This window comes from Mobula hypostoma, chromosome 21, assembly GCF_963921235.1.
Source record: "Mobula hypostoma chromosome 21, sMobHyp1.1, whole genome shotgun sequence".
NCBI lineage: Eukaryota > Metazoa > Chordata > Chondrichthyes > Myliobatiformes > Myliobatidae > Mobula > Mobula hypostoma.
Window position 1 is genome coordinate 19,960,163 of NC_086117.1, and position 23,276 is coordinate 19,983,438.

Below are 23,276 nucleotides of genomic sequence, written 5' to 3' on the forward strand. Positions count from 1 at the left end.
TATCATTTGTTCTCATCCTCGTGCGTTGATGTTTGCGTCATCATCATCATCATCATCGTCAGGTGCCATGCTCAGTTTGAGCTTTGACTGCCATGGCCCAAATACTCCTGTTTCGGGTCAAGTGGATCAATTCATTGGTATTCATTTCCAGTTCTCTGGCTGCTGTCTCCATCATCATTTGTCTTTGCCTTCCTCTTGCATTCTTCCCTTCAATCTTTCCCATAATTACCGTGTATTCTAACTCCTCTTTCCTAATCACATGTCCAATGAAGTCACGTTGCCTTTTCATGATCTCATACATTATTTCTTTTTTTGTGCATGCTCTGTTCTGTTCATGACATCCTCATTAGATATTCGTTTCGTCCATGATACTCTTTGCATCCTCCTCAAAAACCCCATCTCTGCTGCTTCAATTCGTTTCCTCATGTTACTAGATATTGTCCAACATTCTGAGCCATATAACATAACTGGATAAACGTAACATTTCGGTACTCTGAGGAGGGTTGTCATGCCTAGTTCAGTATACTCTTCATTCTCGTAAAGGTGTCTCTCGCCATCCCTATTCTTCTTTTGATGTCCCAGTCGTACCTGCCATCTGATGTCATCCAGCTTCCTAAGTAGCAAATGTTCTGTACTTGTTTTATGTCTTCCCCGTTTATTCTCAGCCTGCAGATAGGATTCTCCTTCTTTTTGAATATCACCATACTTTCTGTCTTTTTGCAATTGATAGATAGACCCATTTTTGCACTTTCTTCAACAACTATATCAATTAAGTTTTGTAGTTCTTCCTCCATACTTGCAATTAACACAGTGTCATCCGTATATCTGAAATTATTGATGTTTTCACCGCCAACTTTGATTCCCAAGATGTCTCTTATTTTTTGTAATATTGTTTCACTGTACACATTAAACAAATCAGGAGAAAGCACACCCTTGTCTAACGCCTCTCTTGATTTTTGTAAACTAACTCACTTCTCCATCCATTCTTACAGCGGCAGTTTGTTCCCAGTACAGATTTCTGATTAGGCGGAGGTCTTTCAAAAGATGTTTGCATCACTCTTGTTAAAAAAACACATTTCTATCCTGCCAGCATTTTGCCCGTTATATAATGTATAGATCAACAGCTATTTCAAAATAAAGTAAGTCCATCAAACAAAGTTCTTGTAGAGTGAAAATCTGTTCTCTTTTGGTTAAAATATGTCAGTCAGTCATAGCAATTGAAAATGATGCTAACAGGGAAATAGTCCTATTCTAATATTTTAAAAAATGATCAAAATAAACTAGGATCCCCTTTTTGTTTGTTAGAAATAAATTGTTGAAGATGAGGCGGAAAAATAAGTCCAGTGAAAATTCTACAGACCCATGTACTGATTTTCCCCTGACACAGAGCAGCAAATAAAGGGATTTGCTAGGTTGGGAATAAAATATATGCTACTAGAATAGAATCAACTACTTTAAATTAATAAGAGAAAGTGTCTATCTTTTAAGAATATTTTCAAAATTGATAAAAGATTATTCCTACCTTGGTTTGCTCTTGAATTTTATCATTTCAAAATGAAATGCTGTTCCACTATGTGATAACTTTCTTATTAGAATGTATATTCAGAGGCACTCATTAAGCTTCCTTAACTCTGGTGCTCAATAAGTTTTGTATAGGTGAAGTGTAATATTAGTAAGTGGTTAGACTTGATCCAAGGGTGGGGCAGGTCTTACATTTTCATGTCATGTAATGCAGAGAGGAGAAAATACATTTTTAACTAGTGGCTTTAATAACCTCTGATGTCCCAAAGCCCTTTGGAAGTTTTGTGTAGGATATTTGATAGTTCACAAACTGCATTTTGCAGGTGATCTCTCAGTTCTGTGCTTGATTGAGAGGCCAGTCTTGAGGGATAACTTCACTGCTCTTCGTTGAAATAGTTACTATGGATTAATTTAAGTAAACCAAGGAAAATATCCAAACAAAATCCCTGCATGGAATTTAGTCAGTATAACCACTCCTCACTGGAATAAGTCCCACAACCTTGTGACTCAGTGATATTGTTACATCTGACATTTCTCAATAACATTGGAGTACTCTTATTAAAATCCTTTGACATGCACAGTTTGGATAAATTTATACTTAGCTGTCCAGCTGTCATTAGTGGGAATGGGGCAGGGATGTGCTTGCACAGTGAATCTCAATCTACACCTTCATCTTTAAATTACAATAGAGTGCCAACTTTCTATGAGCAGCTCTGCTGACAGAGTTGACCCATAAGCTTGTAATCTTTATTTTGGATTTTGTATTGAAATCAAATTAACCATCATTCAGGAACTGCAGCCTGATTTTTGGTTTGGTATGTTAACTGATCAACTTCTTAGTGTCATATAACTTTACTTTCAGTCCACTGTGGCTGCATGGAATATTTTATGATTGATTTGAAAATGCATGACTGTTGTATTATTGCATGATTGCTTGAACTATAGATCAATTGCCAGCCTTGAATGGAAACTGGTCCCAAAAGTGGCTGCGCCTTAATGGTCATCTTTTACCTGGAATGTGTCCAATAGCTTAAATGTTCAAGTAGAGTAGACTGAAAGTAGGTTCTTGGACGTGGCTTCAAATTAATGAAGGTGAGGTGCAGGGGGAAGAGATAAAAACTAGAGGAAAATAGGGATTCAGGATAAGAAGACAAGGGACTACACAGATCAAGGGGAATGGAGAGGCTCCTTCATGGCATCCGCATGATGGTCTATATCTTCATGGTATAAGATACTCTTCTGTTTGGTGTTTGAGGCTCAGTGTGGAAGAGGAAAAATTTAAACATTAACAACCAAAATGAAATTGCATACTGAAACCCGGGGTCTATTCATGCTCGATCCTGGATTAGTTTTGGCCCAGCAGAAGGAAGTAGGCTGGAGCTTTGTCATTAATCCAGTCAAGTGATCTACTAGTTAAACCACGTGTTTAAAATGATATTCCTTAGGGTGACTAACAGGGAAATATTTAACCAGGATCCCTGTGTATTTTCCTTCTCATTGTTAGAAATACTGTGGGAAATCTGTTAGTTTGTGGGCGTGTGACTACATTTTTCCCTGCAATCCAAATTTAGCTCTGCTGTGTATAGAAACTGTTCAGAAACTTGACTTGTCATTCATATCGTGTGTGTGTGCTTGTGTGTGAATGTGTGTGCACATGCACAGAACAATTTTGAAATTTGTATTGCCAACTAGTAAGTCTGATGTAATATTTCAATGGGATTTATCAATTTTACATTATTGATTATGTCTACTCCATTTAGGATATTTTGGTGCTTTATTTCTTATGGCTGAGTTTTGGCAACTGCTGCATTTCTCCAGGTTTTCCTTGGAGCACAGGAGTAAAATATTAAGGAATTTGTGACTTGATAGTTCACTGCAGCTTTCACATCTGTTCTCTCCTAACAGAAACAACACAATAAAGAGCTTAGTGGTCAACTGGAGAAGGTAAAATGCCAATATTGATGCTCTCAGTTTTCCTTTTCAAGCATTAATATTGGGAGGACTGCAGGTGGTTTACCCCCAGCATCTTCCCCAATGTATTTTTTTCCCTGTTGTGATTATTTGGTAAATGTTCCTCTGTCCATCTGGCCTCCAATCAATTTGACCTAAAGATGAACAGACATAGGATTGATTAACCAGTGCCTCTAGTAACTAAGCTGTCTATGATGATTCTTTCCTTCTGTCCCTACCTCCTGCCTTTTCCCCATATCTCCCATTAGCTAAGATATTTTTAATCTCTTAAAAAGATTGGTGCTTCAATATATCAATGAGGTTCAAAGTATGTTTCTTGGTAAGGTCCAAACGATGGGAAAGTTAGATTACATTCTTTATGAAGTGGGAATTTTTTCCTGAAACCAGGAAAGATTATAGTTTGCGCTTCTGACAGGGTAAGACAGGGACAGGTTCTGTTTCAGTGTCTCGGTCTTTTAGGAAGCAAAATGCCGCTCTTTCGCTTTCAAACTTCAGCCATCCTGTTAATTGGGGTTTTTGTTTGTGTCACTGTTGTTTCACTTTGGCAGTGTTTTCAATCAATTTTCGTTTGACCACTTCCACGGCAGCAGTTCAGTTGGAAAAATTGAAATTTAAATCACTTTTATAAATCTCTGCAACCGTCAGTCAACCTTGTACCCCATTGCTGTGAAATTTGGGACAAACCACCAGCTTAATTCTACTGAAGCATACTTCCCACACTCAACAGTACCCGCCCAACCTGTAAACTCTGTCCAGAAAGCACTGAATGGCATAAAACAGCAAAAGAATTCTCAGTTTTCATAATTGTTATTGATGCATCAAGAATTTAAAATAGGCCAGGATAGAGAGGACGTGGGGAAAATGAATGTTCTAGTGGGGGAGTCCAGAACCAGAGGCACAACCTCAGAATGTAAGAATGTCCCTTTAGAATAGAGATGTGGAGGAATTTCTTTAGCCAGAGAGAGAATTCCACAATTCTTCATTGCCACAAATGGCTGTTGAGGCCAAGTTATAGGCTATATTTAAAGTGGAGGTTGATTGGTGTTTGATTAGTAGGGCGTCAAAGGATACAGAGAGGAGGCAGGAGATTGGAGTTGAGAAGGATAATAAATCAGCCATGGTAGAATGGCGGAGGCGATTCAGTGGCCTGAGTGGCCTAATTCCGCTCCTATCTTTTATGGATTTATGATGTAATATGGCACTGAGTTTCACCCTCGTTTGTTAAAGCTGATGAACAGGATATCCTAAGAACATTTTTTTTGTTGCCACTTTACCAAAAATCTTAAACAGGGGACGTAATCATTGCTAATTGTGAAATATTGAGAAACATGTGCCCTTTTGAAAGGTTTATCAGTGCCCCTGATATTTTAGAATTTTTGCTGGTGATGTCTTCTAGGCTTTAAAATCAGTAGCAAATAAATAAATTGGGGAAGTGGTAGTGCAGTCCTGAAAAGATCACCAGGGAAATCGGTATACAGTAGCTGAGTGTACTATCTCAGGATTTGGTCAAGGTGTCAGTCATGATGATTTCAGTTCCTGATTGCCCTCCAGTGGTCTCTTCTATGAATTACACCTGGACTTCTGAAGTTCCTTCCCTTGAGGAAGAAAATTGTTCATTGTGTACTGAAAGCAAAATCTAAATATTTCCTATTTCAGATCAACTGAGAAAAGTTAACAATCGTCTTATTCAGTTTATAAATTGGGCAGTAAGATGTTATTTTAATGATTTATAGCAAAACTACTTGATCACTCTTGGAACCCTGCAATGGGTGCCACAGTCACATAGTGGTAAGCGAGATGCTATTACAGCTCGGGGTGTTGGCGCTCGGAGTTCAATTCCAGCTCCATCTGTAAGGAATCTCTGTCCTCCCCATGGACTGCATGGGTTTTCCCTGGGGCTCAGATTTCCTCCCTCAATCCAAAAACACAGGTTAATTGGTCATTGTAAGTTATCTTATAATTAGGTTAGGGTTAAATTGGAGTTGTTGGGCACTGCTGGGGCAACGCAGCTTGAAGGGCTGCAAGAGCCTACTCTGCACTGTATGGCTAAATAAATAAATATCTGGTTTTCTTTGTTTTCTACCTAAAAGTTTTGTTGCCCAGCTCAGCACATGAGATGTTACATGAATCTGATTTGCAACCTATTTTCTTTATACTTGGAAGTTTGTTTTGCATCATGTGACATTGTTAAATACTATATGTCTTTCTGTTTCCATAGGAAAAGAAAGATTCTGAACAGAAGTATTTCAAGGAGCAGGTGTCAATGAGAGAACAGCTACAAGTAAGTTTATCTAGCTGCAAATTTTTCCTCCAGTTCTCACTCCTTGAAAACAAATACTCCCTGGCGAGGTTGAGGTTTTGTGAGCGTCTCTTATTAATTCAAGTGACTAGTTTGGCTCGGTTGTTATCACTGCTGCCTCTGTGTCCAAAGTGGGTTCAAGGTGCTGTTCCAAAAGCATGAGCCTTTGTGGTACTATGGGAAAAATACCTTGGGTTAACTTGCATTATCCTTTCTTTTTAAATCTTTTTATTGAATAAGTATACAAAGGGTAAACCATAAAGGCACTAATACACTGTTAGAAATTACAGGAGATATTAATACAGAAGAAAAAATTGATACAAACAGTGCAATTTAAACGTAAAATAATATGGTAAAATAATAGTATACTGATTTTTATATATATATATATATATATATATAACAATAGAGAAAAGGAAAAAAAACCCAAAAAAGACCCCAAAAAAAAACCCGCCGTGCAACTAAACCTAAAGCAAAGCAAAGCAATGGGCTAACTTGGAAACAGGTAGAGTTAAAGAACTTAAAACCACGTCCTCAAACCCGACCTCCATTAAAAACAGTTTAAAAAAAAAAGGCAAGAAGGGAATATAAATATGGAACAAAAGAGAAAAAAAATTACATTAAATGAAAATATTGAATAAAAGATCTCCAGGTCTGTTCAAATTTAAGTGAGGAATCATAAAGATTACTTCTAATTTTCTCCAAATTTAAGCATAATATCGTCTGGGAAAACCAAAAAAAGGTAGTTGGAGCATTAGGCTCTTTCCAATGTTGTAAGATGCATCTTTTCGCCATTAAAGTGAGAAATGCAATCATTCTACGGGCTGAAGGGGAAAGATTACTGGAAATTTTAGGTAATCCAAAGATAGCAGTAATAGGATGAGGAGAAATATCTATATTCAATACCTTTGAGATAATATTAAAAATGTCTCTCTAAAAAGTTTCCAGAGTGGGACAAGACCAAAACATATGAGTTAAAGATGCTATCTGCCCTGGACATCTATCACAAAAAGGATTAATATGAGAATAGAAAGGAGCTAATTTATCTTTGGACATATGTGCTCTATGAACAACTTTAAATTGAATTAAGGAATGTTTAGCACAGATAGAGGAAGTATTGACTAATTGTAAAATCTGCCCCCAGTCATCCACGGAAATAATAGAACCCAATTCTTGTTCCCAATCTGACCTAATCTTATCAAATGGAGCTTTCCTAAGTTTCATAATAATATTATAAATAATAGCCGTTACACCTTTCTGACATGGATTAAGGTTAATTATAGTATCTAAAATATATGTAGGAGGTAGCGTCGGAAAGGAAGAGAGTATAGTACTTAGGAAATTTCTAACTTGGAGATACCTAAAAAAATGTATTCTTGGTAAATTATATTTATTAGATAATTGTTCAAAAGACATAAGGGAACCATCTAAAAATAAATCCAAAAGCCGTGAAATACCCTTAGTCTTCCAAATTTGAAACGCATGATCCGTGAAAGAGGGAGGAAAAAATATGTTACCTAAAATAGGGATCGCTAGCCCAAATTGGTTGAGATCAAAACATTTTCTGAATTGAAACCAAATACGCAAGGTATACTTAACTAACTTGCATTATCCTTGTCTGTGTTATTGTTTTACCCATGAAACTTTAACAACCCCTCTTCCCTCAATTATTGCTGTTTATGGGACCTACTTTGTGGAGCATTTCTATATTACAGAAGTGACCATACTTTAAAATAATTTGCTGAAAACCATTACAGGATGGGTGAGATTTTACTCTTCAAATTCATCTCATTTGTTCAAAAGAAGAATCCTGGTCCAGCTTACCTTTCTTTCTCTTTTCACTCCTACTTCTGCAACCTGGTGTAGTAATCCAGATTTTAGTGCCTGAGTACCACCACAACTGAGCTAAAAACATCTTTGGCCGTTAACTGTTTGAACTGGTTATTTCCTAGTATGTAAGTATGTTGCATTTGGTTGCTCTTTGTCTCAACCAGCTGAGGAATGGGCAACTTCCAACTGATAAGTGTGACAGACTTCACAAAAATATTTATTAACTGTTTAATGAGCTTCTTAAATTTTCCTAAATGGAGGGAAACAGATTAGTCATAATTTTTTTAATATATAAAACTGTTCTAAATCTGTATAATTATATTTCACATGATTTGGGTGTATTTAAAGTTCTTTAAGCCTCCTTCCTACTTGAACTTCCCCCTCACTTGGATTCACCTATCACTTGCCAGCTTGTACTCCTCTCCCTTCCCCCAACACCTTATTCTGGCTTCTGTCTCCTTCCTTTCCAGTCCTGACGAAGGGTCGCAGCCCGAAACATCGACTGTTCACTTCCCTCCATAGGTGCTGTCTGACCTGCTCGGTTCCTCCAGCATTTTGTACATTTCCAGATGAATATAAGCATTTCAACCAGTAGAAATAGAAGTATCGGTCCAAGATAAGTAGTTAATGTACTATATATTATGACTTCAAGTGTAAAATGTTGAGTAAGTTACGTGGAACTTAAGCTATCAAGTGAAACTGGAATTTTTAAAAAAATATAGCGGTTCTACTTATAGAAACTATATGTTCACTATGTTATTGTAGAATCAGTTTTGATTCACTAATATACTTCAGGGATGGAAATCTGCCTCAGACCCACCAATGTAGTTGACTCATAATTATGTTCTCAGAACAGGAGAACCTGAAGGTGGATGATAAATGCTGCGGTCGTCCTTGTTGCCCACATCCAATGAAAAAAAATATTATACTTGTTGATTACTGAACTGAATCATTTGAGAAAATGAAATCATTTGATATTATTCCTAGGTTCACATCCAGACCATTGGAATTTTAGTGTCTGAGAAATCGGAGCTGCAGACAGCTTTGGTTCACACACAGCAGGCAGCAAGGCTTAAATCAGGTAAAGCCTTTTGCGTTATTAAAAGAATTCTTTGGTTTCTCTGCCAACTAATCTTGCTTCTGTCTTTATTTGACACTGACAGAAGCTATCATCGATAGTGCTGCAAAGCAGCACTTACTCACCAATGATGTGCTTGCCTACATTCAATTAAGATTTCATCAGAACCTCTTGGCTCCAGAGCTCATTGTGGGTAGTATACTGGCACAGTTACCAGAGCTGCAGGACCAGAGGTATTGTTTGAATCCTGGCCTCCAGTGCTTTCCAAAGATATTGTTTGAATCCTGGCCTCCATGGCATTTGCATGTTTCCCCGTGACTATCTGGATTTCCACTGGGGACTCCAGTTTCTGACCGTGTCCCAAAGATGTTCAGATTTGGAGCTTTTTGGCCAGTAAACTGCACCTAGTATGTAGGGGAATGGTAGAATCTGGGAGAGTGGATGAGAATGAGAGAGGATAAAATGGAATTAGTGTAAATAGATGTTAGGCGGCTGGTGCGGGCCTGGTGAGCCAAAGAGTCTGTCTCTATGCTGTCTAACTCTGTGACTCATTATAGCCTTGATCCAAATAGGAAGCATGGAGCCAAATTCTAGAGGTGACATTGGAGTGACTGGCCTTGACATAAAGGCACCTTTTGATACTTGTAAAAGTGAAATAGCTGATAATAGCTGACCAAAAGCAAGCATTCGGGTGGTTATAACGGTATCTTACATAAAAGAAGATAATTCTGGCTGACAGATGTCAAATCAAACCAGCTCCAGGGCACCACTGCAGGTGTTCAGAATGATGTCCCAGCTTAATCATCTTCGGTTGATTCATTAGTGGGCTTTCTTCATCATAAGGCTAGAAGGTCGATTTTGCAATGTTCAATTCTGTTCCTTACTCAGCAAGTGAAGCAGTCCATGCCTGCATGCAGCAAGACCTAGTCAGTTTTGAGGCAAGGACTGATAAGTGTTACGTACCACAAGTTCGGACAGTGATCATCTTTGACAAGAGAGGTTAACCACCTACCTTTGGCATTGAATAGCATGGCCATTGCCTAGGTAATTTCTTACGAGTCACCATTGACCAGAAACTCATCAAGCAGATCAGAGCTGTGTGTCTGGTGGTGAGCGACTCATCTCCTAGCACCTTGAGGTTTCTCTACGTGTACAAGGCACAAGTTGGGAGCATGCCTGGATGACTGCAACACTCAACAGCTCTCAAAGAACTGAATACCATTGAGGACAAGGTAGAAGGCTTGAATGATGCTGCAAAACTACCATATACATTTATCCCCTCCTCTGCTGATGTACAGTGCCAGTACTATGTGCCATCCACAGAATTCCACACAGTTACTTGCCCAGGCCACTCCAGTGCACCCCTGAAACCTGTGACCTCTACCACCAAGAAGAAAGAAGGCAGCAGATGCATGGGTATAATGCGGCTTGCAAGTTCCCCTGTAATTCCATGCTAATCTGACTAGGAATCTCGTTGCCAGCCCTTCACTGGATCTAAGCAAAAAACAAGCTGTTGAAAGAACACTGGGTCAGGGACTATCTGTGGAGTCAGGGGTAGTTAACTATTCAGGTTGATTTGTGATGCAAAGTCTCAACTTGAAACATCAGCTATCCCTTTGCCTCCAGAGATACTGTCTGACCTGCTGAGTTCCTCCAACAGGGTGTTTTTGGTCTTAAGACTCAAAGTGGCTTATAAGTTGGAGCACATACCTATTTCACTTTCCCAGGCAACAGGAACCTATTTCCACTCCTCCTTTTCTAATGGGACCTCCTTTTTATATGCTTATCTAGCACCACCTTAAATGCATTTGTGTTGTGTGTAAATGGAGACCGGAGCTATACTCAAAAGTAGAGTCAAGGATTCTATAGAATTTAGCAGTACTTTACTGCTGTTCAATCCTAGCTTATTGTAAATGAACCCCAGTGTTTTGGTTGCCTTCGTTGTATTATTAACCTATATCCCTAAATTTAGTTATTCATGTCATGTCATGGTGGATATGTTCCTATACTGTATTCAGACTAATAAAATGTGCAAATATGTCCACTTTATCTGCCTCTCAAAATTAGTTTACAAGCTTATTCTGCAAACTTACTAATGTCTCTGCATATTGTCACATTACTCTAGTCTGATATTCTTCTCAACCGCTTCTACGTCACTGGTGCCTGACTATTATTGATGGGCAAAGCCTTGAGGTATCTCTACTGGTCAATTCTGGAGCTGACTATATGGCCTTTTGCTTATGGCCTTATGGCTAACATTTGAGGGAAATGGTGATGCTTTCAGAGCAACATGGTTAAATAAATGTTTCAGTGAATTCATTGCTCAACAACGTCACTGAAGTAGATGATGTGGCCATTGTCAAATTGTGGTTTGAGGTTAACTTGCGTGTACATTTTGGCTGCTATGCTTCCTGCAGTCCAACTGCCCTACAAGATTACCTTGTCCATTATAAAATGTTTCGTGACATCCCGAACTTGTATGTATCCAGAACTTTTTTAAAGCTGCTAATATGAATAATTGAAAGTACTTCATATTTTGTTGTGAATCCGCAGTCATTCCTTCAGTCTGCTGAAGTCTTCTCGCTGCAAAGTCAAAATGGGAGCTTACATTTAAACTTGTGCGACGAAGTGGAACACCAGAACTAAACTGCTGCTGCGTTGGATGAGGCGCCGTAGTAAATTGGAAGGTTTTTAGAAACTAAGAAAGTCAGGGGATGTGAGATTAGTAAAGGCAAATCGTACTGAACTTACTGAATAATGGAGCGAATATGAGGAGCTGAATGGCTCCTGCTTTTATCTTTTATGTTCTTAGTATAATGAGAATTTGTTCTATATTGATAGTTCAGCACACTAAGGGAATGCTTCCTTGTTATTTTTCAAGCAAGTAGATTCTAAGCCAATCCTTGATTTGTGATTCTTCTCAATACTCCTTATGGGTTCATGCCAAATTTATCCACGTAACAACCACACCCTTCAAAAGGCTGTTCATTGGCTATAAAGAACCTTGAGATTAATCTGAGGTCATGAAAAGCCTCGCTTAAAAAAAAAAATCTCCTGTAATTTGTTCCAGCAACATCTATCTGGAGGCTTGTCAGCATAAAAGAAATGGTCTTTCCCAGCAATACCTGAATCCTAGTCTTTGTCATTTATTTTTCTTTTTTCTAGGTGAAGTGGAAGATCTAAGTAACAAGTTGCAGTCATCACGGCAAAGAGTGGCAGAACTAGAACGAACGCTGTCCTCCATCTCATCCCAGCAGAAACAGTCTGACAAAGTAAATGGCTAATTCTTTATCGGAAAGTCCAACTTTCAATCTGAGCAAATAAAATTTGCTTACATTAAACCGTTTCTTTACAGATGAGCAAAGAGCTTGAAAAAGAGCGAGAGAATCTTAAACAAGAAGTATACAGACTAAAGTGAGTTACAAACAAATGTCAGTTACACAACATTTAAGCCACCAATTCATTTATTAACAAATAACAAATTTATATTAAATTTTCAGTAAACTGAGTGAAGAGGTAAAACAACAGAACTCTGAGCTATCAGAACAATTGCGGTCCAGGGTATCAGAAAATGACACAATGAAACACAACATTGAAGATTTGCACAAGAAATTGGAAATGGCTGAGCTGATGGTTCAACAGGTGGGACAGCTTCTATTTCAATATTATCCTCTTTGGGTGTGGGTGGTTCAGTCAAGGCTTATACTGTAGAGTCAAGCAGAAAGGGCTTAAGACACTTCGAAGAGGGAGGAAGAGTCTTATGCAGGAGGGAGGGAGAGAGAGAGAGAGAGAGAGAGAAACCGTAAGGGGAATAAAGACATGGTCTCTTACTAGATGGATACAGATCATGTAAAGCAGTTGCAAGTTTTTTGAAATGTACTGCAGTATTTCAGCAGTCTTTGTTTGGGCCAATGCTACTCCTTGCTCAACGCTGACAGGGTTAATTCATAGCTTCATTTGTGTACACTTAGTACGGTAAGAAAAAAATTAATTATTGATAACTTTTCATTGGTCTTACAAATAACAATGATTGTTGTACCTTCAACAAATCTCAGCCCTGCCATTGATCTAGCAAAGAGTGTGTGTGAGGTAACCTTGGGTACGTGATTTGGAGCGGTGTTTTGCTGGATCTGCCCATTGAGTGATTTTTCCCATTCTATGTTAGATTTCATCACAAGTGTTTTCTTACTGACCTAAATGAATGGTTTTTTATCACTCAGCTTTCTCACTGTGAAATCTTATTTTGTATATAATAATAGTGTCATTTGAGAATTTATGTTGTATGTTACAGTATATGTATTATGTGGATGAAAGTTTCTGAGAATTATTTCTGTTTTTTTTTCCCTTTCAGTTCTCAAGCCAGTCAGGGCTGCCAGATGTTAATCAGCAACTACATCTGGTTCTTCAAGAAAAAACTAATTTAGAAGCACAGTTGATGCAGGTAAGGATTACATGATTGAAAATTGCTTAGTTGGGTTTCAGTCCTTTGTACATGACATGGGAATTCTTGACTTCTATGTTATTAATATTTAGTTGCTTTCTAGCCTGGCTGCCAGGAAACTAATTAAGGAGCATGAGGAGAGCTCTTGTTGATCATGTGTGGAATCTTTCTCTTGCAGAGAATGGAGGAAGGAGGGTTGCAATAATTTGTACCACAGTAGCTGGAAGTATGGTAGTCGGTGGGGTAGGGGGGGAGCAGCTTAAGCAGAAACTGTTGAGAGCAAATTTTGTTGTAGTATGTAATGGTCTGAGTTGATTGTAGTGCTATCAGTCCAATTGCTTGCTATTTTGCATTTGGTCATAAGTAAAATTATCATTGAAATTACAATAAACTACAGCCTTTCTGTCAGGTTGATGGATGGCTGTGTCTTTATGCTAAGTATCAAGAGTCATTTGCTTACTATCATTGTAATGCCTTTTTAAATTCATGTGCTCCTGATATATTGAAGGATGTAATTTTAAATTTAAAATTCTTCCAACTTAAGCTGTTTGTCTTAATATGAGAAAGAACTCCTAATGGAGGAAAATAATTTGCACAAAATCTGCAGCATTTTGAAATTACACTTGTCATCTTACAGGTGTCAGAGTCATTACGACTACTTCTTGCTGAAAGAGATCGGTATGCTCAGAAGCTGCAGGAGGAGGGCAGCGTCTGGCAAGAGAAAGTTGAACAACTTGCAGCACAAGTTAGTGGTAACAGTAAGAACTAAGTTTGTAGTGAATATGTTGCTTCAATTCGCACACAATGACTAAATATTATAGTTTTATTTAGATTCTGAGAACACTCAGTCCTCTTTTATTGTCATTTAGAAATGCATACATGCGTTAAGAAATAATACAATGTTCCTCCAGAGTGATATCACAGAAAACAGGGCAAACCAAAGACTAACACTGACAGAACCACATAATTATAACATATAGTTAACAGCAGTGCAAAACAATACCATAATTTGATAAAGAACAGACTATGGGCATGGTAAAAAAAAAAGTCTCAAGTCCCAATCGACTCCCGAGTCCCCGATAGCAGGCGGCAAAAGGGAGAAACTCCCTGCCATAAACCTCCAAGGCACCGACATCTGCTGATGCCTTGGAAGTAGCTGACCACAGCCGACACCCAGTCCGTCCATCCAAAAACTTTGAGCCTCCGACCAGCCCCTCCGATACAGCCTCCCGAGTGCCATCCTCTGCCAAGTGCCTTCGACCTAGCCCTGGCCGCCGAAACAAGCAAAGCTGAGGATTCGGGGCCTTCTGCTCTGGAGATTCTGGTTACCACACAGTAGCAGCAGCAGTGAAGCGGGCATTTCAGAAGTTTCTCCAGATGTTCCTCCATACTCTCACATCTGTCTCCATCAAATCAGGATTGTACACGGTACCCTACTTGGCAGATTACAGATAGCATTCACCGGAGAGGCCGTGCGCGCTGCATCATGCCGCCATCTTCTCCTCCAAACAGGAAAATTTTTATTGAAAACAACTTATGGTTATTCTGAAAGTGAACACATTATATGTTTGATATCCATTTATTAAGGTTATTTCTATTGGATGTCTCCTGGTGAGATAGGATGGTGTCCTTTTCACCTTTTCACCTTTTTATGGTGCAGACAGGTTTGGGTTATGCAAGTTACCACAAAATCTTGCAGCACAAATTGGTTATTTGGTGCATTATTCTTTTGCAGGATTTTGAAAGAGCTGTCCCGTTTATAGTTTTCACCGCTGCTTCCCTCTAGCCCTTTATATTTTTCCAAAACATATAGTGCTTCACTTTTTAAAAGTTTTCATTGAATGTTTAGTCATTGACTGACCAGGCATTGCATTCCACTTCATGCAAATTTCATGTTTATTTTAAATTTACTTCCTCTTCCCCTCTGGCTTTTTGTAGATGATCTTGGCTGGACATTCTTTGGATTTGTTTAATAATGCTGTGGCTGCTCCCCAATGGTTTGCAGAGGACTGCACAAGCTAGGAATAGCAAATGACCATTTACAGGCCTGCTGCTGGAGGCTAGGGTCCCATGCTGTGGTGGTAGCCATTTGCTTTCCCTCTAGATGGCATTTTTCTTTGAGACAATGGCTGTTATTGAAAGGTTGCAGGAGCAATACAAGAGAGATTGGTGGTCCTCAACCCTCTTGGCTCTCTCCACCTTCGCCCTGAAAAATAAATCATGAAACAAGTAAATGCAATAGCATGTCTGCCAAACTCCTTTTGTACAGATCCTTATAATGGATGAGCAAACTATTACAGGTAGTGAGCTGAAATAGAAGCAGAAGATGTTGGCATGTTCTGGTGATGGGTTACTGACCTAATGTGCTAATAAGCCAGCAGGGAAATGACCCAGAATCTATATGTAGAATAACCAGTGAAAGTAATAAATGCGGCTATAATTTCTTGCTTTAACTACAGGATATTGAAATCCATATATAACTGCTTTGTGTGTTTTACAAATTGTGTGGGTGTTAGTTTACCTCAGTGTTTTGTGATTTACATATTTTCATATGCAGAATTGATATGAAAATGCTCAATTTCTGAAGGCAGATGATCATGAAGTGCTTGTATAATTTGCCATGTTCACCTCAGCAAAAAATCTCCACTCTGTGAATGCACGTTGGTTAAGTCATTTCTTCCATCTCCGTAGAACCATTGATCATTGTGTCTTTGCAGGTAGATGCACTTTCAGAGGAAAAGAAACAAAATCTTGAGCAAATACAAGACCTGGAGGCATCATTGGCTGACCTCAAGAGTAGATCAGGTAATTCAATAGTTTATCAGCATTTGGCTAAAACATTCCAACTAACGGTGTGAACTGGATCATTTAAAGGCAATCATTTAAAAGTGTCTTTGGTAAGTAAAGGGTCCTTGGTGTAAGTCTCACCCACTGTATTATGTGGTATTTGTAGTTTAGTGAGGTTAATTTATTTAGAATGGTGATCCCATTGCAGCTTCTAAGTAATGTTAAATTTACTTTTCCTGTACTTTGTCAACTAGTGAACAAGATCATTGTGACTGTAGTAAACTTAGCAGCAATTATCTGTGGTTGTCAGTAAATTTGATCAAAAGCAACTTGAGAAGAAATTATTTGTTTTTTGTAGAGGATATTATAAAATAAATGATACGCATGAACCTCAACTATTCACTTTCCTCTTCATAATGGTCCTTTTTAGACTGCCTTCAGCACATGGCTTTTTACAATCTTGCCTGTCTACTGGGTAGAATAGGAGGCTGATCCAATTTTTGTTTCTGTTTGAGGATGTATAGATGTTATTTTCTACAAACCCTTCGTAATGTTGGCCTATAGTAAGCACATTTGCTTTGTTCTCTGGACGAATTCAGTAATAAAATTCAATGGGAAGAGCCTTACAATTTCCTTAAGAGGATTATTCAAGGAGCTGAGTATTGCACTTTGTCAAGCATCCTTACCAAGAAGGATATTCTGTAATTGCTTAATGAACAGAGAGATTAAACAGTTGGCACCCACTAATTAAAGCCGATTTATAATGAATTCCTGAATTTTAGTTTATTCAGAGTGTATGACCCACGAAGTGGGTGCCTACTGATCACCACAGAAGCAAGATACAGGAAACCTGAAATGAAAACAAAGTGCTGGAAATACCCAACAGAATAAACAGATGAGAGGTTTATTGATTTGAAGCATTAGTAGTTTCTACCTTATACAAAAGATGCCAACCTGCTGACATTTCCTTACACTTGGTGGCCACTTGCAGCTAATAAAGTGGCCACTGAGTGTATGGTTGTAGCCGTCTTCTGCTGTAGCCCATCCATTTCAAGGTTTGATGTGTTGTGCATTCGAAGGTACTCATTTGCACACCACTGTTGTAACGTGTGGTTACTGCAGTTGATTAGAAATTTGCATTAACAAGCAGGTGTATCTAATAAAGTGGCCTCTGAGTGTAGATGTGCCAATATTGTATATAGTGAAATGAATATAATAATGCACACAAAATGCTGGAGGAACTCAGCAGAAAATCAACAAGATTTTCTGTTTGTTAATTTTCCATTGGTAGAGTGCTAGGCACAAACGTCTGATTTCCTTCAGTGGCCAATAATAACTGTTTAAGGACTTTTCTAATATTGTGGTCCCTTTAGTTAAAATAAATCCTATTACCTTCCACCAATTGTCATTTAAAATGGGATCTGTTTTGTGATTATGATGTATACTTGGAATTCCGATTGTCTAGGATCGGAGTTGGGTTAATTCACTGAAATTGATCAACCAAACTTCCAAATCTAAGAGCTTGGTAGAATGCTTTCAGGCATTTTGGCTCCAGTCGAGAAGCCATCATCAGTATGCAGTTGAGGGTGTTGTCTCTTCAGAATGGCGGTTTATATACTCCTCTGGGGTCTCAATGGCTATTGATTAGTCGTTGTGATCTGGTTGCCTGTGAGCAGTTTAGCAGTAGAAGATTCTGATTGGCTAGCTTTGAGGGAGATCTGTTGGAAGTGCTTGCTTCACTGTCCAGTTCCCGAAATTACTGGCAATTCGTTAATTATAGAGGTCGTTGTTTCTCTTTTCTTAGGAAGGGTTCATATACCGACCTACAAACGTGTACGTCAATGTGTTTGTTGAAGGATCCTTCTGTAGAGGACCACGCTTTGAGAAATTCTTGTTCTTTTCTTGTTCTTGCTTGAGTCAAGACTGTGGCTGTTGTCCAGTTGAAATGGTATCCTGCTCCATCTTCATGACCTGATACTAGTGAGAATGGGTCAGGCCTTCTATTCGCTAGCTGATGCTCGTGTATCTTGGTCGATAGTTTTCTTCCTGTTTGACCAATGTAGTACTTGTTGCAGTCACTGCACTGGATGTTGCTCTATCAGTCACATTTTGTTGCACTTTGGTTTTTGATGGGTTCCTTCTCAAAGTTGCAGTCAGTTTGTGAGTAACTGTGATGTGCTACTGAAGCAGTCTTGCTGTCATTTCAGAGATGTTCTTCATGTACGGCAGTACAATTCATTTATACGTTGTTCGTGTAGCTTGTATATTTGAGTTTCCGACCTTGAGATACTTCTGGATAAACTGAAATGGATCTTGGTGCTCTTACTATCTCTTCTTTCAGTTAGTCCTGACGAAGGGTCTCGGCCCGAAACGTCAACTGTACCTCTTTCTATAGATGCTGCCTGGCCTGCTGCTTTCACCAGCAATTTTTATGTGTGTTGCTTGGTACTCTTAAGTCTGATATTTACTTATGAATTCAAAATGAAGCCATTCAGCTGATTTGATCCATGGTGACTCCCAGCAGTGATGCCATGAGTTACTTTCTGGCCTTGTCTCCCTTAGCTCCACAGCTTATTTTCTCTCAAGTGCCTGTCAATTTCCCTTTGATTCTTTTGCCTTTTAAAGATAAAGGTTAAAGTTTGTCATATGTACATCAGAACATACAGTTGGTACTTCCAGTGCCAACATAGCATGTCCACAACTTACTAGTCTTAACCCATACATAAGATCATAAGATATAGGATTAGAATTCGGCCATTCAGCCATTTAGTTTGCTCTGCCATTTCATCAATGTTGATAGGGAAGAAAACGGAGTGCCGGGAGAAAACATGGTGAGAACATACAAACTTCTTAAGGACAGCAGTGGGAGCTGGACCCCCGATCTTTCAGTTGCAGCAACTGTAAAATATTACAGTAGCTTTTTGACACTGTGCTGCATTACAGTATGTCCTGTACTTACCTACAGTTGGGAAACTTGCAGTAGCTGACTAACTAATGGACATGTCTGGGAAGAGGGGGAAAGCTGTAGCATCTGGATGAAACCCTGGTGGGTACTAGGAAAACATGAGAGCAACCACAAATAGCACCGCAAGTAAAGATCAAACTCCGGACTAAAGCTTTCACTGCAGTGCTATTGGGGTCATTTAAATCAAAGGTGCTCTCCTTGCAGTAAGCTAAGGTTAATGAGGGAGTATTCAGTTATTAGGGTCTTGATTTAGCTGAATAAGTTGATCTCTGGTAAGCTAGCATCAACTAAGAAAGCTAACAAGCCCAGGTTCTCACCTGTCGAATGGATGCGTGGCTGTGAAACCTAATTGAGATTGTAAATGGGTTTATCGGCTAGTTGTGCACACCACCGTAAAATAGCTCATATGTTCTAATGGAATTGTACCTTAGCAACAAGACAACTTGCAATTTAATGTCCTGAGGTACTTCAAATAAGCATCTACTGATCCATATAAAGAGTTATTTGAACAGGTAGCTAAAACTTTGCTATCTGGATTCCAATTCTAGTCTCTAACAATATTAGTTCCTTCACTTATGTTAGCTGTACTTTCAGCTTGAGAAACAGACATGGGATGCTAACCTGCAAAGTGGATTATCAATATCGTCATGTCCCGTGTCGTATGATGTGGGGCATCATGGTCTTGACCATGGCTGATCTTGGCAAATTTTTCTACAGAAGTAGTTTGCAAGATAGATAAGGAAACAAAATCTAAAGCAGCTTTTTAAAAGGAAATTGTGAAAATGTATGAAAAAAAGTTACGGATGTGAGAAGTGGGTCCCCCTGAATTTAGAGAGCTACCATGGCTACTTTGGTGAATTAGAGTCTTGAAGTCCATGACTTCCAACCACTGATTTAAAAATCCTAAAATCTTGTAATTGAAAGTGAACTTGATAAATGTAAACCATGGAACCTTTTTTGTACTGTAAATGAAGTGCAAATTTGTTAATGCTAATATCCTTGTATTGTTTAGAGATACATTGTGAGGTCAGTGAAAGCCTGACCACAGCACAGCCCAAAGGACCCACAGAGCAAGAGAGATTGCTGGAGGAGAACATTAAACAACTTCAGCAAGAGAAGGAGGAGTTGTACACTCAATACCAGGCGCAGGTAAGAGTTAGTTTTACCTCAATACGTAATTTTACATATTGCACATTTAGAGATATATCGTGGTAACAGGTCCTTTCGGCCCAATGAGGCTGTGTCGCCCAAGCATTACCACCCTACCAGCCTCCGGGCACATCTGCTCTCACCCCATCCTCCCGCCACCCCACTAGGAATAGGGTTCCCCTTGTCCTCACCTACCACCCCACCAGCCTCCGGGTCCAACATATAATTCTCCGTAACTTCCACCACCTCCAACGGGATCCCACCACTAAGCCAACTTTCCCTCCCCCCCACCCCCCTCCCCTTGGCTTTCCGCGGGGATCACTCCCTACACGACTCCCTTGACCATTCGTCCCCCCTCATCCTTCCCCACCGATCTCCCTCCCGGCACTTATCCTTGTAAGCGGAACAAGTGCTACACATGCCCTTACACTTCCTCCCTCGCTACCATTCAGGGCCCCAGACAGTCCTTCCAGGTGAGGCGACACTTCACCTGTGAGTCAGCTGGGGTGATATACTGCATCCGGTGCTCCCGATAAGGCCTTCTATATATTGGCAAGGCCCGACGCAGACTGGGAGACCGTTTTGCTGAACACTTGCACTCTGTCCGCCAGAGAAAGCAGGATCTCCCAGTGGCCACACATTTTAATTCCACGTCCCATTCCCATTCTGATATGTCTATCTATGGCCTCCTCTACTGTAAAGATGAAGCCACACTCAGGTTGGAGGAACAACACCTTATATTCCATCTGGGTAGCCTCCAACCTGATGGCATGAACATTGACTTCTCTAACTTCCGTTAATGCCCCACCTCCCCCTTGTACCCCATCCGTTATTTATTTATATATATATTCTTTTTCTCTCTCTCCTTTTTCTCCCTCTGTCCCTCTCATTATACTCCTTGCCCATCCTCTGGGCTTCTGCCTCCCCCTTTCTTTCTCCCTGGGCCTCCTGTCCCATGATCCTCTCATATCTCCTTTTGCCAATCACCTGTCCAGCTCTTGGCTCCATCCCTCCCCCTCCTGTCTTCTCCTATCATTTCGGATCTCCCCCTCCCCTTCCCACTTTCAAATCTCTTACTAGCTCTTCTTTCAGTTAGTCCTGACGAAGGGTCTCGGCCTGAAACGTCGACTGTACCTCTTCCTAGAGATGCTGCCTGGCCTGCTGCGTTCACCAGCAACTTTTATGTGTGTTGCTTGAAATTCCAGCATCTGCAGATTTCCTCGTGTATGCCTATATGACTGACTAACTTACTAACCCATAAGCCTCTGGAATGTGAGAGGAAACCCACAGAGTCATGGGAGGATGTACAAACTCCTCACAAACAGTGGTAGAATTTAACTTGGGTTGCTGGCGCTATAATTGTGTTACACTAACCAAGCAAATGAAATGAATATTAGTTACAAATTCAACTTGAAAGGTACAACGTAGAACCTGTTGTTGAGGGATGTATGCAAGGCTATGTAAATACGGGTTATGACTGCTGGTAAGACATGGAAAGTGATGGAGTGCTGATTTAATGAGGGTTAAATGGAAATATAATGGATTCAAAAATCAAATCACATTACTAGATGTTGCATAGAAGCGGCTGTAATGTGGGAGAATAGTTTCTATGTAAACTTGTAGTAGTGAATTGTTGTAGTGAGAAGTTTCAACATCCTTATTGATTGCGATAAGCAGACTCACTCATATCAAAAATGTGCTGATTTTCTGGAATCCAGTTAAATTAGTTTTCCGCAACAGCATGTCCCTGAATTGGGACTGGAGCAGAACACCTTAAAATTAGTAGAGGAGTGGCCTGATTTGATTAACAGTCTTGTAGTAAATAACTGAGTTCAGAATGGTAGTTGAAAGGGGGGAAGCATAAAATAACTACTAAGATTTTAGAGTGATTTAAATGTGATAAAAATAGTATTGAATATTGGTTTATTATTGTGACATGTACCAAGATACAGTAAAAAGCTTGTCTTACATAATACTTATATAGTTCAAATCATTACACAATGCATTGAGCTAGAATAGGGAAAACAATAACAATGCAGAATAAAGTATAAAAGCCACTGAAAGAATGCGGTGCAGGTAAATGATATCCAAGACCATAATGTGGTATATTGAGGCCAAGGGTTCATCTTATCACACAAGAGGCCTGTTCAAGAGTCTGATAACAGTGGGATAGAAGCTGTCCTTGAGCCCGGCAGTACATGCTTTCAGATTTTTTAATCTTCTGCTCAATGAGAGAGGGGAGATAACAGAATGTTCACAGTGCAAACCTCTCTGCAAACCTTCAATGAATAAAATAATAGAAAATCAATGGCTCTTCAAAACTAATAGGCAAAATAATAGTAGACAATAGATGCATAAGAGATTGACAGATCCTGGCTTTGATCCAAGTATTTAAAGGAAGGAGTGAAAATCAGTGTAGCTACCTTAAATGATAGAATGATCCCTCTCAATCAACGTTGGGAATACTGCACAAAACACTCCTATTTTTTTTTAAGAAAAAGGATGATAGGGTACCTGGTAAATTCCAATGACTACGGTGGGAAATATTTGATCTGTAATTGTGGATTGTGTGACTGCTTTAAAAAGTTCCTATTGACAAGAGGAATATGATGTGGATTAATAATAGTTTGGTCATGTCCGACAGTGTTAATGGAATTTAGGAAGGAAACATTTCTGGAAATGCTTAGCAGGTCAGACAGCGTCCTTAGAGTGAGAAGCAGAGTTAAAATGTTTTCAGATCAATGATATGCATCAGTCCTAGATTGACGTAAACAGACTAGTGCATTTCTGTAATATTTTCTGGAGCTTTCTGCACAAAATGTGTTTTACAGTGAATTAGCCAACTTCATTGGACATGTATGGGTACATTTAGGGTGGCAAAGCAGTTAGTACTGCTGCCTCACACCTCCAGGAGTTTGCTGCTGACCTCAATGCTGTTGGCCTCTTTAGGTTTGTGACAATGAGCAGCTGAGTCGTTTGAACCAAGAGCAGGAAGAGAAACTGCAGGAACTGGAGCGAACAGTGGAGCGCTACAATGATGATTCCGTGGACCGGAAGCAACTGCTGGAAAGTATGCAGAATGACAAAGCTACAATAAGCAGGGCGCTGACACAAAACCGTGACCTCAAGGAGCAGCTAGCAGAGCTTCAAAACGGATTTGTCAAACTTGTATGTATTCTACGATCACTTATAGTTAAAACCCTATTTTCTTACTGACAGGCACATTGTGCATTTG

At 39.4% G+C, this 23,276-nt stretch overlaps 1 protein-coding gene across 3 annotated transcripts in view; it reads left to right on the forward strand.

Annotated features, from left to right (window-relative positions):
- golga2 (golgin A2) overlaps positions 1-23,276 on the forward strand; it is a 97,889-nt gene that overhangs the window by 43,742 nt on the left and 30,871 nt on the right. For all 3 annotated transcript variants that reach the window (XM_063073572.1, XM_063073573.1, XM_063073574.1), the window contains 11 exons: positions 3,427-3,465; positions 5,711-5,773; positions 8,609-8,702; positions 11,865-11,971; positions 12,055-12,113; positions 12,200-12,341; positions 13,051-13,140; positions 13,778-13,885; positions 15,858-15,945; positions 19,905-20,041; positions 22,991-23,209. In XM_063073572.1, coding sequence (XP_062929642.1) covers positions 3,427-3,465; positions 5,711-5,773; positions 8,609-8,702; positions 11,865-11,971; positions 12,055-12,113; positions 12,200-12,341; positions 13,051-13,140; positions 13,778-13,885; positions 15,858-15,945; positions 19,905-20,041; positions 22,991-23,209 — 1,146 coding nt within the window. The remainder of the gene's footprint in view (positions 1-3,426; positions 3,466-5,710; positions 5,774-8,608; positions 8,703-11,864; positions 11,972-12,054; positions 12,114-12,199; positions 12,342-13,050; positions 13,141-13,777; positions 13,886-15,857; positions 15,946-19,904; positions 20,042-22,990; positions 23,210-23,276) is intronic.